General features: G+C 45.7%; 1 protein-coding gene across 5 annotated transcripts in view; it reads right to left on the reverse strand.

Annotated features, from left to right (window-relative positions):
* The window catches only part of LOC147096872 (homeobox protein Meis1-like), a 639590-nt gene that overhangs the window by 512054 nt on the left and 112484 nt on the right, over positions 1-15052 (reverse strand). For 3 of the 5 annotated variants that reach the window (XM_085973574.1, XM_085973579.1, XM_085973576.1), the window contains exons 2-3: positions 4959-5176; positions 854-995 (exon numbers count right to left, since the gene is read on the reverse strand). In XM_085973574.1, coding sequence (XP_085829700.1) covers positions 854-995; positions 4959-5176 — 360 coding nt within the window. Of the gene's footprint in view, positions 1-853; positions 996-4958; positions 5177-6390; positions 7379-15052 lie in introns of those variants that run through there. The other 2 variants (XM_085973575.1, XM_085973578.1) reach the window with 2 other exon arrangements.

A 15052-nucleotide genomic window follows, 5' to 3' on the forward strand; every position in this document is an offset into this window, starting at 1 on the left:
CCTCTCCCCCTCCCTGTCCCACTCTGATTGTGCCCACAGTGGACCTTGATTCTGCCCCTTGTCCCCCGTCCCCTCTGCCCCTGTCCCTCGTCCCCTCTGCCCCCTGTCCCCCATCAAGCTGGGGTTGGAGGAGCTCCCGGGTGCAAGTGGCGCGGATCCCAGCTCTCTGATTGCGATGACCCATCACGCTGTGACCCCCAGGCCCCCCTGGCCCTTCACCCGGTGAAATGGTGCGGGCCGTGCCCAGGAGATGCCAATCCAGGGGCAATCCTCACCCCCTTCTGCCCAGTCTGATCCATTCCGGGTAATAGGAAATTAAATCCATTTCAATCTGATTTTTATTTGAAATTGATGCTTTTATTAGCACAGATTGTTATTAAATTAATCTCTGATTGAGAAATATGCAAGTGGATCTGAAATTAGATTTCACACCCTTATTGATTATCTGTGGCGCTCTCTGTATAATTGCAGACCCGATTAGATTAATAGTCGATGCGATTTTTAAAACGTCTTTTATCTGCCTATGTGTTTACAATACTCCGGTCAACCAACTTAAACCGATTTGTGGTTGATTTCATGCCTGAAATCACTGACCTCGAATATATTTAATGCACTAGTCTCATATTTAATGTGGCTCCCTCTATATTCGCGCACTTACATAGGACACCGATAATCTAAGGCGCTTTTTATTTTTGCATCGAGCTCATAACACTTCTCTTACACTGGAATTTCTCTACATGTTTAACCCACTCTCCACTGTTACACATATTCTCAATCATGTCTCTCTCAATGCAACATCTGATTTTTTTGAATATATATATATATCTTTCTCTCTCACTCTCGTTCTCCAGACCTGTTTAGCAAACACGGCGATGTCTTCGTTGAAGGAGTCGGAGGAGCACACGTCTCCGCCGGCCACCCCGCAGTCCCGGGGAGTGCATGTTGCCAGCTCGCACTTCTCGAAGACCAGGGCGAGGAGAGGGAACAAGGGGTGCCTGTGTGTGTGTGGGGAGGGGTGGGGGAGAAGAGGAGAGGGGAAAGATATGAAATGATCAAAAACGTACATTAAAAGAAATACCATCATTTCCAACCCCAGAAAAAAAATCATGCCCCAAATCTTCTGTAACATTCGCTGAACTTTTCCCGGACTAGTACCCAAACCTGCCTCTTCTGCCGGGACAGCAGAATCTACAACAAGATGTTTACAGTTTGTACAAATATATCAGGGATAAAGGCGTCGGGAACTCTAAATGTGCTAGTAAGAAATTAGGTACTTGTGTTACTTATAAAACATTATAATTAGAGATGGATGGAGACATAAATGTATAGATAATTAATAGCTAACAGGTTATTAATGGATAATAGTTTATACATAGATGGTAGAAAATATACATTTTGTACATTCATAATATGAATACAAATGAGTGGACACACTTAAGTGTGAATCAAGCCTCAAAAATATGGATTTAATGTTAGGATTTATCAAGCATCCTTTATCTGGAGCAGAAGATGGCGTGAAGCATAAAACACACACAATTATATAGCAAAACCCACTACATGCCATTTATAGCGACCGCAAATCCGCAATGTAAATACATCGCCGACATACAAAGTGCATATGGTAAATGTATTATGTACACATATATACACGTTATATATACAAAGTGTGTTTATATATATAGTGTGTATATAACGTGTTTATATAAAGTGTGTTTATATATATAGTGTGTATATAAAGTGTTTATATAAAGTGTGTTTATATATAGTGTGTATAAATTGTGTATATAAAGTATAAGTATTATATAGTGTTTATATAAAGTGTTTATATAAAGTGTATATATAGTGTGTTTATATATAAAGTATAAGTTTATATAGTGTATATATTAATTGTGTTTATATATATGTATATAAAGTGTATATATCAAGTATAAGTATGTATATAGTGTATATATTAAGTGTGTTTATATACATGTATATAAAGTGTATATGTCAAGTATAAGTATGTATATAGTGTATATATTAAGTGTGTTTATATATAGTGTATATAAAGTGTATATATCAAGTATAAGTATGTATATAGTGTATGTGTAACGTGTGTTTATATATAGTGTATATATGAACCACACTTTGTGCATGTAAAATATTTAACATGCCGGTAGATTTTAGCTTCATCTTGAACCTACAGAACAAGCCAAATGTTGGGGGTTAGCAGCCAGTGGGCCTCAGAGCAAGAGGAAACCGTGAGCCCCATTCATTTTGAAATACATTTCCATTTTATAGCAGATTAAAGAACCTGCACTGAACACATTTATATCAAGTTACGTTTGAATTAGGGGCTGGTTGAATATTTATTCGACCCGATTTTCTCGAGCACAGAAAAAAAATACTTTAAAAAAAACCTCTTTCGCTGTTAGTATTCTCAATCTACACCACGGGAAAATGCTTATTGTTTTAAAAACTTAAAATGATATTTGCCGCCGCCCTACTTAAAAAAAATTAAATCTGCCAATTGGCTGAACAGTCACAAAGATCAGCTCATTAAAGTCACAGAACTGGGCGCTAAGTACATTTTTTTGTCTGATTAACAAATAGTTCCCTTTAACCCTCGCCCTTCAGGCTGTGATTATGACTTAACATTGAGCAGGAAATGTTTTTTTTAAAATGTGTCTGCCATAAGAAGGATTTTTCAGCTGAAACGATTCAGTAAAACTCAAGGCTCCCGCAGCCGAAGTTAAAACCCTCCCGTAAAACACCGGCTGTTTAAACTGTAGGGAACTAGCAGTGCAGTATTTCAAAGGCTGGAGAATGACCGAACGCCCAATTATAGAAATCTTTGCACAATTCACACACACAGATTAGGATATTTACAGAGGGAGGGTGAGAAAGGAATGATTTTTTTTTAATCTAAAAGACGGAGAGGGGAATGAGAGGGTGGATAATAATGACTAACTTTGAGGGGCTCTCACAATCTCATTGAAATTAGAAGTGGTCACGAACAGGGGCAAAGATAAAATACAGGGCTAAAATGTAAAAAAAACGAGTGGTAAAAATACAGGATTATTATACAGGGAGTCAGCGACAGGCGGAAATACAAATGAACTTATTTAAATGTATCACTGTTCAGACCTCAATTGCACAGAGCTGGGTCAGTGAGCCTTTGTACCAGCACGTTCCTGGTAACCTCTAGATGGGGAGCTGTTCCCCGGGTCCCTTCACTTCCCCACCCGGCTCAGTCAAGGATCCCCACCCCAGCCGGTCCCTTTCTGTGCCAGCTCCCATCCTTTCCCCAGCTATTCAACCGCGGGGGGGTCAGCTGTGTTTCACAGAGTGGGGGGAATGGAGCAGAACTTTTAACAGCTCTGGTGAGATTGTGCTGGCTGGAGCTGATCTGCCTACATTACTTGAGCCGAACCCCCCTCTCCTCAAATCGCTGATTTCTTCGGGATTTGAGTTAACAATCACCGGCCAATTCCTGCGTTATAGTTCTGGGACAGACAGACCGCTTCCCCTGAACTCGTAACAACACGAAACACTAATCTCTATATGTTGGCAAATATATGGCATAATTCTGGTCGGGATCTTACTTGGAGGGGGAATTTGTTGATTCCGCCTGCAAGTAATTGATAAAAGTGACTGAGCTAGCAAAATAAAAACATATTGGAATCAAAAGTGAGCTTAAGGTATAATCTGTAGCCTGGCGTGAAAGGTACAATAATTGTATGGGTTTACAGATGGAATTGAAACGCCAGCACATATCTTTAGTGTATCTCTGAGCTGCCCCAACTCACAGTGTGAAAACATTTTCGAGATTGCCAGACTGTGCGAGATCAGACTCTGGGAGTCGGTTTTTTTTTAAGATTAGGTGAAGAATCAAGTGCTTTTTTAAATAGATCTACCCCCGACTCCTAGTCCCTTCCGAGAGGGCTGAGGGCTGTGGAGATTTCTCCCCCAGCGCCCCGCACTCTTGGAATCCAACCTCAAAATAGAGAGAGTGGTGGGAGAAATTTGACTTCTCAAATCAGGCAAGAGCTTGGAAAATAAAATACCGAAATTCGGGCGCTCCCCAAAACAGAGGGAGAAAAGGGGGCACACACTGAGGGGTCCTGTTTGTCGATGGTGTACAGTTAATGTAGACTGTTAGGTATTTGAAAATGTGCAGACATTTGCAGCAAGGGCGAGCCCCACAGGACTGAAGGAGCTTTGCGAATTTACTTTCTAACATTTGCCAAAGTTCTGGAATAGGATTGGGGATTTCGACCCCCGGGGCAGCTCACCAGCCCGTCTCCCACACCCCAGGATACAATTGAAGAGCATTTTCGAGCTCGGGGCAAAAAGCTACTGCATGAGATTGGGATCCTCGTTTTTAAAAGGGAACCAAACCGAGGGGACTGACACGATCTGACGGTCCAAAAAAAACACTCTCGGGTATCTAAATACTTTCAATCCTTGAACTGTTTAAAAAAAATCCCCCCTTCCTTCCACAGAAAAACTTCTAATCGCAAACAGAAGAATATTTCCCACTTTAAGTCTTTCATTGTTGGACTTAAGTGGGGATTTGTTAATAACCTGGGATTCTCTGCTTGACATTGCTTTCTGGATCCCTCGCCCTATTTCTTTCCCATTCTCTCCCCCTCTCTATCTCTTTCTCTACCACTTACTTCAGTTTAAAAAAAATATTTGTTGATTCATTCTCTTCACCGCTTCGCCCTAACTCTGCAATTGAAGTTTAACAAATTACCCCTACTCTGCTCCCTGTATCTGTTTCTCTATCCCTTCCCCTTCGTTTATTTCCCACTCTCTTGTGTCTGTTGCATTTAATGCCCCCTTCTTTCTTCCAAATGTAGTTTATCAACTCCACTATCTCCTTTTTTTCTTCTTCTCCCTCCCCCCCCCCTCCACCCCCCCTACCCCAGCCCAGCCACACTCGTCTCTCTGTGAACTTTATTGGAGCCACTTACCCGTATATCGCATCCTTTTCCCTCTTGAGAGTGTCGTTGATGCTGTTGCCGAGGCTGGATGGTAGCGTGGCCCGGTGAGGGGTTCCTCCGGGCGGGTAGTGCTGCGGGTGGATCCCGGGGCCGTGGCTCAGATGATGAGCCAGATTTCGAGAGGCGTGTGTGTCTCCATAGCTGGACATGGACACCCCGTCCATCCCATAGTGGGACAGCTCATCGTACTGCAAGTAAAGGAGAGAGTGGGGGAAATAATTTTTTTTAAAAGAGAGATTCAGGCGCAATCAGATTAATTTTAAAACTGTTTAAAATTCTCCAACACACATATTCACGCACTCAACATAATTATAAATTGCAGCCAGTCTCTGTACCAGAAAAAAAAACATACACTGAAAGTTTGGCATAACATATAAATACAGAAATCAAACATTCACATCCCAACAAACACACTTCAAATCACCAAACCACACACACCTATAGGGAAAACACAGACACATAAGTCACCACAAACCCACAGCCATAACATTATCACTCACTTTACTCACACTCATCTCGAACCAGGCTCTGGGCATCCCTCGTACTTTATAAATTCCCCAACAACTAACTCCACACTCATTCACCGTGGCCTCGCAGACAACATATCGAAACGCTCAGCCTCCCAACCACCCACCCCCCCAAAAAAAGCAACATCGGTTTGTTTTCAAACACCTACTTTGCAAAATCAAGCGTAAATTCATTTCCCCTGAACACGTCCAAAATGACCAAAAACACAATTCCACATTGCCAAAACAAACAAACAATTACCCTAAACATGGGGCTTAAATCACCATAAACAGGCTATTAAGTTAAAGTACCATCAACTCGGTGTTGTAAAATATAACACAAGACTCTCGCAGATCAGAGTTGCAATAGATCTGAGCAGTTATATTGCTATATATATACATATTTTTTTTTAAAAGCTAGACTGTGAATTTTTGTCTTAAAATAGCAACAAGAGGAAGGATTTTAATTAAGTAGAATCACACTTTCTCAAATTAAGAGACTGCAGAGTCTCGCTTTGTGGAATCCGTGCAGTGTTTGCAATCCATAACAAAAATTACTTTAAAAAATAATGATACATGAAAAGGTTCAAAATATCCCGGGCAATCTCCGAAACACAAGCCGCAAAAAAAATTCACCACAAAACACACATATACAGACACACCAAAAAACAAACAAACCCAGCATTAACACAAACAGCGACCGTCTCAACATTTCCCTACAACCAGCAAGAAATCGAGTGTCTCTCGCTCTCTCTTTAGAGAGAAATAGAACTCGCGTCCACAAGACCACAGCCACAGCGGGCCTTCCTGCTTCCTCAAGCCGGCGAGCGGGGCTCTGCGGGCGGCTAGGGCAACCAGGATGGCCCGGGGTAGCGAGCTGTCGCTCCCATACCTACCCTTTGTGCCATGAGCCAGCGTGTTTTAAGCTATTCTTGGATTTTTTTTTGCACCCTTTAATGTGACACACCGCCGCTGTATAGTGCCAGATCTTCGGTGTAGATTGCAACCTTATTCCCCAGAAATTGCAGGATGATAGTCCTTGTTGCAAAAATTTTTCTTGATTCTTTATATATGTGTGTGTGGGTTGGTTATATCTACATATATATATATCTCTCTATATATATATATATCATAAATAAAGACAAGAGAGAAATTCCACAAAAAAATAAGCTACTGCGATTCGAAATGCAGGACCCGGGCCGTCAGTGAAAGCATGGAGATGTGAATGGTGCTGGATCTCTAAGCTTCTGCCCGTTTGGGCTGTCCATCAGGAACGGTGCTGTCACTTTCCAAATGAGTGATGATCTAACCCTAGGAGGGAGGGAGGGAGAGGGAGAGAGAGAGAGAGAGAGAGAGGGTGGGTGGGGTGGTGGGGGGGGGGGGGGGGAGAGAAGCTGGAGAAAGCCCCCCCTTCCACACCTTCCTGATCAGGTCAGAGAGCTAAAAAAAAAAGGCTTTCACCAAACAAGCAGATGGACACTTCCCCCCCCTCCTCCTCCCCTTCTCTCTCTCTCTCTCTCTCTCACACTCCCTTCAATTTTTCTGCCAGAATCAGGAAATCAAGGAGCTTTTCCCATCCAAGCGATTCAACGTGAAAGTCCTAAGCACGCTCTCAATCTCTCCTCCATCGGCTCGAAGTCACAATCTGAGCTTCACAATAGCGAGGCAAAACTGGCCCTCCCCCAGTGGGATGTTTTTTTTGGTCGAAAGGAGGAGGAGGAAAGAAGGGGGGTGGGGGGTTGCCTGATGTTTGGGCTTCTTTGCCCCGCTCCCGGTGCCTGTATATTGCCCAGATGCTCTCCCTGTCTCTCGGTCTCTCTCTCTCAGAGCTCGGCGAGAATTGCAGCTTCCAAGCAATGAGCACACCCGGAAATACAGACGCCTAGAACTCCCCTCGTCTACACTCGCAGCCCCAGATACCAAGGGAGCAGGAATCTTTGAATGGCTGTTTCTATCAGGCGGGATAATGTGCATTCATTTCCCAAACACCACCGCACGTTAACCCTTGCAACAAGGGGCAGTCACCACTTCCCAGTGCAGACAGGCAACACACCGCTCCGGCTGAAGATGTAACCAACGTGCACCCTTGTCTAGTTTCATTGGTTCGGTGCATTCAGGAAGTGGCAGAGGGAGGAGGGTCACTGCCTCTCCAAGTTCCTGAGTGGGCTGGTGCAGATTTCCAGAAATTCAAACTGAACTGGGGAGGGGGGCAGGGGACGATGGTTTTGCTGCTTATAACGAAACCGTCAGCACGTGTTAAAAGAAAGGTAATTAATAGTGAGCAGAGGGAACCCTTCCTCACTCGGGTTGGTGTCCAGGTAAGATGTCTCTTTCTGGCCAGGTGGTAAAAACGTTGCAGGAGAGACTGGAGTTGTTCTTCTTGGAGCAGAAAGAAAGACTTGCATTTCTATAGCGCCTTTCACGTCCACCGCACGTCTCAAAGCACCACTGAAGTACTTTTTGGAGTGTAGTCACTGTTGTAATGTGGGAAACGCACGTTAACCAATTTGCACACAGCAAGCTCCCACAAACAGCAACGTGATAATGAGTCTCTTCACCGGGAGCAATGCACGTCAACCCAAGCACCCCTTCAACCACCGTCTGCCCCACCTGTGACAGAGACTGTAGGTCCCGGCATTGGACTCATCAGTCACCTGAGAACTCATTTTTAGTGTGGAAGCAAGTCATCCTCGGTTCCGAGGGGCTGCCGAAGAAGAAGAATGACCAGATAATCTGTTTTTGTTATGGTGGTTGAGGAATAAATATTGGGGAAAACTCCCCTGTTCTTCTTTGGAATAGTTTATCATCTCATCTGAAAAACAGCACCTCCGACAGTGCAGCGCTCCCTCAGTACTGCACTGGAGTGTCAGCCTAGATTTTTGTGCTCAAGTCTCTGGAGTGGGACGTGAACCCACAACCTTCTGACCCAGAGGCGAGGGTGCCGCCCACTGAGCCACAGGTGATATATTTAAGAGAGGTGTTGAAAATCATGGTAGGTCTTGAGAGAGTAGATAGAGAGAAACTGTTCCCATTGGTGGAAGGGCCGAGAACCAGCGGACACAAATTCAAGGTGATTTGCAAAAGAACCAAAGGCGACATGAGGAAAGACTTTATTATGCAGCGAGTGGTGAGGAGCTGGAAGGCACGGCCTGAAAGGGCAGTGGAGGCAGACTCAATTTTATCTTTCAAAAGGGAGTTAGATAATTATCTGAAGGGTAAAAATTAGCAGGGCTACGGGGAAAGGGCAGGGAGTGGGACTAGCTGAGAGTTGGCACGGGCTCAATGGGCCGAATGGCCTTCTTCCGCGCTGTAACCATTCTATGATTCTATGAGACCTTACAATGTCGCTAACGCCAAGTTTAAAAAAAATTGCGATTGCATTTATATAGACTGTCAACAACGACACATCATAATAATCATAATCATAATCCACTTTATTGTCATTGTTAGTGCACAAGTGCAGTACAACGAAATGTAGGCTTGCGGCTCCCGAGAGTGTACATTTAGATTAAGACATTTAAACATTCAACATTCATTTGGCTTGTAATACATTAACATAAACATAACCATAATAAAGTGCATTGGCAGATGTGCAGGCTTTAGAGTTTATTTGTGGAGTTCAGTAGGATGACAGCCCTGGGAAAGAAGCTGTTCCTAAATCTGGTCGTACGGGTGCGAATGCATCTGTAGCGTCTCCCAGATGGCAGGAGGGTGAACAGACTGTGGCTGGGGTGGGTAGGGTCTTTGATGATGGACCGTGACCTCCGTAAACAGCGTTTCTGGTATATGTGCTCTATGGTCGGTATTTATATTTATTTACATTTATATAGCGCCGCCTTTACCCTAGTAAAACATCCCAAGGAGCTTCGCAGGAGAGATTATAAAACACAATTTGACACCGAGCCACATCAGGAGATATTAGGGCAGGTGACCAAAAACTTGGTTAAGGAGGTAGGTTTTAAGGAGCATCTTAAAGGAGGAGGAGAGAGAGGCGGAGAGGTTTAGGGAGGGAATTCCAGAGCTCGGGGCCTTGGCAGCTGAAGGCACGGCCGCCAATGGTGGAGCGATGGGAATCGGGGATGAGCATGAGGCCAGAATTAGAGGAGCGCCGAGATCTAAGGGGCCAGAACTTCGGGTCCCCACGGGTGAGTACGCGCTGGGTACTCACGCGTAGGCCCAACGAAAGTGCCGGTTTTGTGCATGCACTGCGCAGGAAACCGGAACTTCCGTTCCCTTAACGGAAGGGGTTCAGAGGTCGAACGTGTGCGCCGGAGAGGCAGCGCGTACGCCTGGAACTTCCGTTTTTTTTCCAGGTTTCTCCGGGAGGGTAAGTCTCCAGCAGCTACGCTTATAAAAAGCAGTCGCAAGGCCTGCTTTTAACAAGGTAAGTGGTGAATTAAGTAAAATTAAAACATTTTTTCCACAGGTTTATTATTTTAAAATACTTTAAAGAAAGGTAAGTTTATTTTTAGCCCCGTTAGAAACTGTAATTAATTTTTTCAAAAATTTAAATTATTGTTTAAAATAGTTATTTTATGTAATTTATAGTTATTTTAAAAATGTGATGTTTTTTTAAAAATGTATTTGAAGTTTTAGTGATGTTTTGGGGCTGAATTGTATTCATAGATTTGACAGCTCTTCCTGTCAAATCTATGAATACAGATTCCCTGCTACCATTGGCTCTCCATGGCCCACGTGATCCCAGGGGACGCTTCGAACTAACTGCGCCCCTGGGATACGCAAACACTGCGCGCCGGCAGCTGGAGCAGGCCCAGGATCGGAATCCCATGCGGGCCCACAGCGCAACGGCCGGCGCGCTAGTTAAGTGCAGGTCGGAGGCTTGCACCCGTGGGAAGCCCCCGACCCAAATTTCTGGGCCCTTGAGTCTAAGTGTTCTAACCATTCTATAGCTGGGCGAAGGACCTTGTTCAAGTCCTTTGGGGAATCCAGCCAGCCCGTGCCGATGGGTGCAGCCTGCAAGTATGTGGCCTAATCTTCTAACTGGCCGCAGGCAAAGGAAAGGATTCACCAAGAAAGACTTGCATTTATACAGCTCCTTTCACACCATCACTGTTGCAATGTAGGAAAGGCAGCAGCCAAGTTGCGCACAGCAAGCTCCCACAAACAGCAATGAGATAAATGACCAGATATTGTTTTCAGTGATGTTGGTAGTGAGATCAATGTTGGCCAGGACACCAGGAGAATGTCCCTTCTCTTCTGCGAATAGTGCTATGGACAATGTTCCCTTTAAGCTGCGTAGCCATGCGGTCACACAGTGCTCTGGAGGTCCCGCGTAGCCCGCTCGCCGGCTTTTAAATGGAAAAAACAATTAGAGGGAACATTGGCTGGGGAATATTCTACATCCATCTGAGAGGGCAGATGAGGCCTCATCTGAAAGTGGGCACCTCCGACAGTGCAGCGCTCCTTCAGTACTACACTCAATTGTCATCCTAGATTTTTGTGCTCAAGTCTCATGGAGTGGGACTTGAACCCACAACGTTCTGACGCAGAGGTGAGAGTCGGCCCCACTTATATCCATTCGCAATACATCTGATCATTCTAGATCTGAAGTGATTGAACTTTATCCACAGATGGTGTGGTAGGTCAAAGCCAAGGGGTTGGACTGTTGGATCTGCCACTAAATAGGCACTGGCTCTGTCTGAAGCTTGTTATTGTCACCTAGTGCACCATCGCTAGGTGGCATCTAGGTTCCTTGGAGGAATTATGTAAAATTACAAGAATGTACAGCACAGAAACAGGCTATTTGGCCCAACTGGTCTATGCCGGTGTTTATGCTCCACATGAGCCTCCTCCCACCCTACTTTGTCTAATCCTATCAACAAATCCTTCTATTCCTTTCTCCCTCATGTACTTATGTAGCTTCCTCTTAAATGTACCTGTGCTATTCACCTCAACCACTCCATGTGGTAGCGAGTTCCACATTCTCACCACTCTAAGTAAAGAAGTTTCTCTTTTACTTAGATTTATTAGTGGCCATCTTATATTTAGACTCCCCCATAAGTGGAAACATCTTCTCCACATCTACATTGGGTGCCTTGAGTTAAGATGATGGTTCGATGGATTAAAGAGGGGTAGATGTGGCATGGTTCGCACCTTAAGGAGCAGATTCTGTGAAGCAACCCATCGCCTGATTTCAGAAGGCACCAGGACTGGTAGCCCCGGCCCAGGTTGGTTGGTTTCATGGTACCTGTTATTATACACATGGTTTCATTCTCCTGAGTGTCTACTAGTCCTGCGTGAGAAGAGCTGAGCCACGCTGGGGAGCAACACACTGCTACGGAATGACACAAGGCAAGCCCAGAGTTTCTTAATGTCCACACATTGGCTGCCCAAGGGTGAGCCAGCTAGTTTGGCAGTCTTTGTCTTTATATTCAGCGAAGTCTTGGTAAGGCGTTCCTTGAAAGTCAAGGTAAGGTCTAGTGTAAGACCAAGAGAATGGCTCTAGGTCGTGGCCCAGCCTGTGACCTCTTGGGAAGATGCTAAGTTGTTTGTTGGCCGCTGTGTTGGTTTGGATGGAAACAGCTGGCCACTGTCTTGGCACTAGGTTTAAGTCTCCATCTTTTACAATAGCGGACCATCTCCCTCATGTCAGCTCTCAGGACCTCTGCTTGGTGACTGAAATGCCAGTCCTTTTCTGCCAGCCAGGTGTCACCTACATAAATAAAATATCCAGCCATGGTATTGGGAAGGTCATTTGTGAAGAGGAAGAGATTAAGTGTCAGTGCTTGAACATAGGCCTGAAGTAGATCATTTTGTGATCTTTGGTTTTCCTTTATCCAAGTGAAGCTTGGAACTGGTGGCCTTTCAGCAGAAGTTCCACAGCCATGACAACCCATTGCAGTAGGACCAATGACAGTTTGCACAGTAGGCCTGTATGCCAGGTTGCGGCATATGCTGCAGTGAGATCTAGGAATACTGCGCCCAGCTTCTGCCGAGTCTGGAAGCCGTTCTCGATGTGGGTGGTGAGCAGAGGACTATCAGCATCTGAGGAACTGTACCCCAGCGGGCGTCAGAGTCTCTGGGGGCAGGAGGGGGAGAAAATTGGAAACAAACAGCTGTGTGCTCGTTCTCACCACCAGGGAGCGCTACCTGTAACCATGGCAAATCTCACCATATTGGTCCCAAAGACTCAGCTGTAGAGAAAATAACTCACTGGTATTACAGCAAACTTTTACAGATACTAGCTCAATCACTCAGAGCTCTCAGTCTCATCTGAAGGTCAAGGGTTCAGAGCCTTGGGCCCATAATCCAGGCTGACACTACAGTGCTGTACTGAGGGAGTGCTGCACTGTCAGAGGTGCCGTCCTTTTGGATGAGATGTTAAACCGAAGCCCTATCTGCCTGTTCAGCTGGATGTAAAACTCCCATGGTACTTTTTCGAAGAAGAGCAGGGGAGCTCTCCCTGGTGTCCTGGACAATATTTATCCACTTATACTTATTGAATTAAAGACAGAGGTGTGATACGTCAGAATCATGCAGCCACAGCGAAGTCCACTGACACGTCCGCATGCACTGATGTTAAACACAGACGCAAAGACTCAGCTACTCTGAGATTGACTTGGACCGGTGCAGCCATACAACAGTGAAATGGACACCATTGCACAGACAATTATCCCAGAGTTGTCATCACCAGGCGAAACCTAGATGTGAGATGTTCAGTTGCAAGCCAGAATGTGACCAGGGCTTAAAGGGTTAAATTATGAGGACAGATTGCATAAACCTGGCTTGTATTCCCTTGCGTTTAGAAGGTTGAGGAGTGATCCATTCGAGGTGTTTATAAAGATAATAAAAGGATTTGATAGGGTGGATACAGAGAAACGATTTCCTCTAGTAGGGGAATCAAGAACAAAAGGGCACAATCTTAAAACTAGAGCTAGGTCGTTCAGAAGCGAAAGCAGGAAGCACTTCTTCACACAAAGGGTAGTGGCAATCTGAAATTCTCTCAGCCGTGGCTCAGTGGGCAGCACTCTCGCCTCTGAGTCAGAAGATTGTGGGTTCAAAGCCTCACTCCAAAGACTTGAGCACAAAAATCTAGGCCGACACTCCAGTGCAGTGCTGAGGGAGTGCTGCACTGTCGGAGGTGCCGTCTGTCAGATGAGACGTTAAACCGAGGCCCCGTCTCCTCTCTCAGGTGAAGGTAAAAGATCCCATGGCACTATTTCGGAGAAGAGCAGGGGACTTCTCCCCGGTGTCCTGGCCAATATTTATCCCTCAATCTACGTTATTGAAACAGATTATCTGGTCATTATCATATTGCGGTTTGTGGGAGCTTGCTGTGCGCAAATTGTCTGCCGCGTTTCCTACATTACAACAGTGACTCCACTTCAAGAAAGTACTTCATTGGCTGTAAAGCGCTTTGGGATGTCCGGTGGTCCTGGAAGGCGCTATAGAAATGCAAGACTTTTTTTTAAAGGCTGCGGATGCGGGGGTCAATTGAATTTTTTACACTTAGATCAAGAGACCTTTGTTAGGTAGGGTTATTAAGGGATATAAAACTGAGGTGGTTAAATGGAGTTGACGTGAAGATCAGCCATGATCTAATAGAATGGTGGAACAGGCTCGAGGAGCTGAATGGCCTTCTGTTCCTATATTCCTGTACACCTGTAGCAATTTTTATAACCAAGGAACATAAACACAACAAGCTGCATCGGTTCAAGGATGGAAGGGGATGGCCAAATGTATTCTTCGAAGTCTTCTTTTTTATCTTCGTTTCTTCATCATTCTCTTCTCTTTCTCTTGTTCCCTTCTTTCCTCCTTCCTTTTATTTCTCTCTTGCTCTTCACAGTCTTCCTCATTTTGGGGTTTGTAAGAGTTTCTGCTTACTTCTATGAAGGTCGACCTGTCCCAGCATCCGTAGCAATAGTGAAATTCCCGCCCCCCCCCAGCACCTGGTTAAAACTACAAGCCCCTGCAGTCAAAACCGAGCGTCAGCCTCGGCTCAGTGGTAGCACGCTTGCCTCGGGCTCAGAAGGTTGCAGATTCAAGCCCCACTTCAGAGGTTTGAGCCCATGGTCGAGCTTGCTCCTTCAGTGCAGTATTGAGGGAGTACTGTGTTGTTGGGAGGCGTTGGCCTAGAAATTGAGTTTGCGCTGTGCCAGGGCTTTAGCGCCGGAAGTTAGCGCCGGCGCTAAAGCCCTTTGCGCGCGCCAAAAATTCAGTAGCGCCGCGCCCAAACGGCTGCCGGCGCTACTGAAGGGTTTTAGCGCCTGAAAACTGGCGCAACGTGCCGCATTGCGGCGCTATTCCGGCGCTGCGGCGCCCGCTGCGGTGCGGCAGGCTCGGGAAGTGCAGGCCTCCTCCTTCTGTTAAGGAGGAGCTGCCTGCACCCGGCCGCGGCCCGCGCAAATCTCATCAAAAATGAGCCCGGCACCTCGGACAAGTGCCGGGCTTGCATCTGTTCCGGGGGGGGGTGGGGAGAAGTCCGGGGAGGGAGCTGCTGGCAGGCGGCCGGCGGGAAAGCGGCCGGCCGCCGTGCCTCCTTAAAGCGCCGGCGCAGACTCCGGCAACACTCGTTTGCCGGAGTCTTAGTTGCGGCTG

This window comes from Somniosus microcephalus, chromosome 34 (assembly GCF_052327205.1).
Source record: "Somniosus microcephalus isolate GS21.2 chromosome 34, FLI_Smic_1.0, whole genome shotgun sequence".
NCBI lineage: Eukaryota > Metazoa > Chordata > Chondrichthyes > Squaliformes > Somniosidae > Somniosus > Somniosus microcephalus.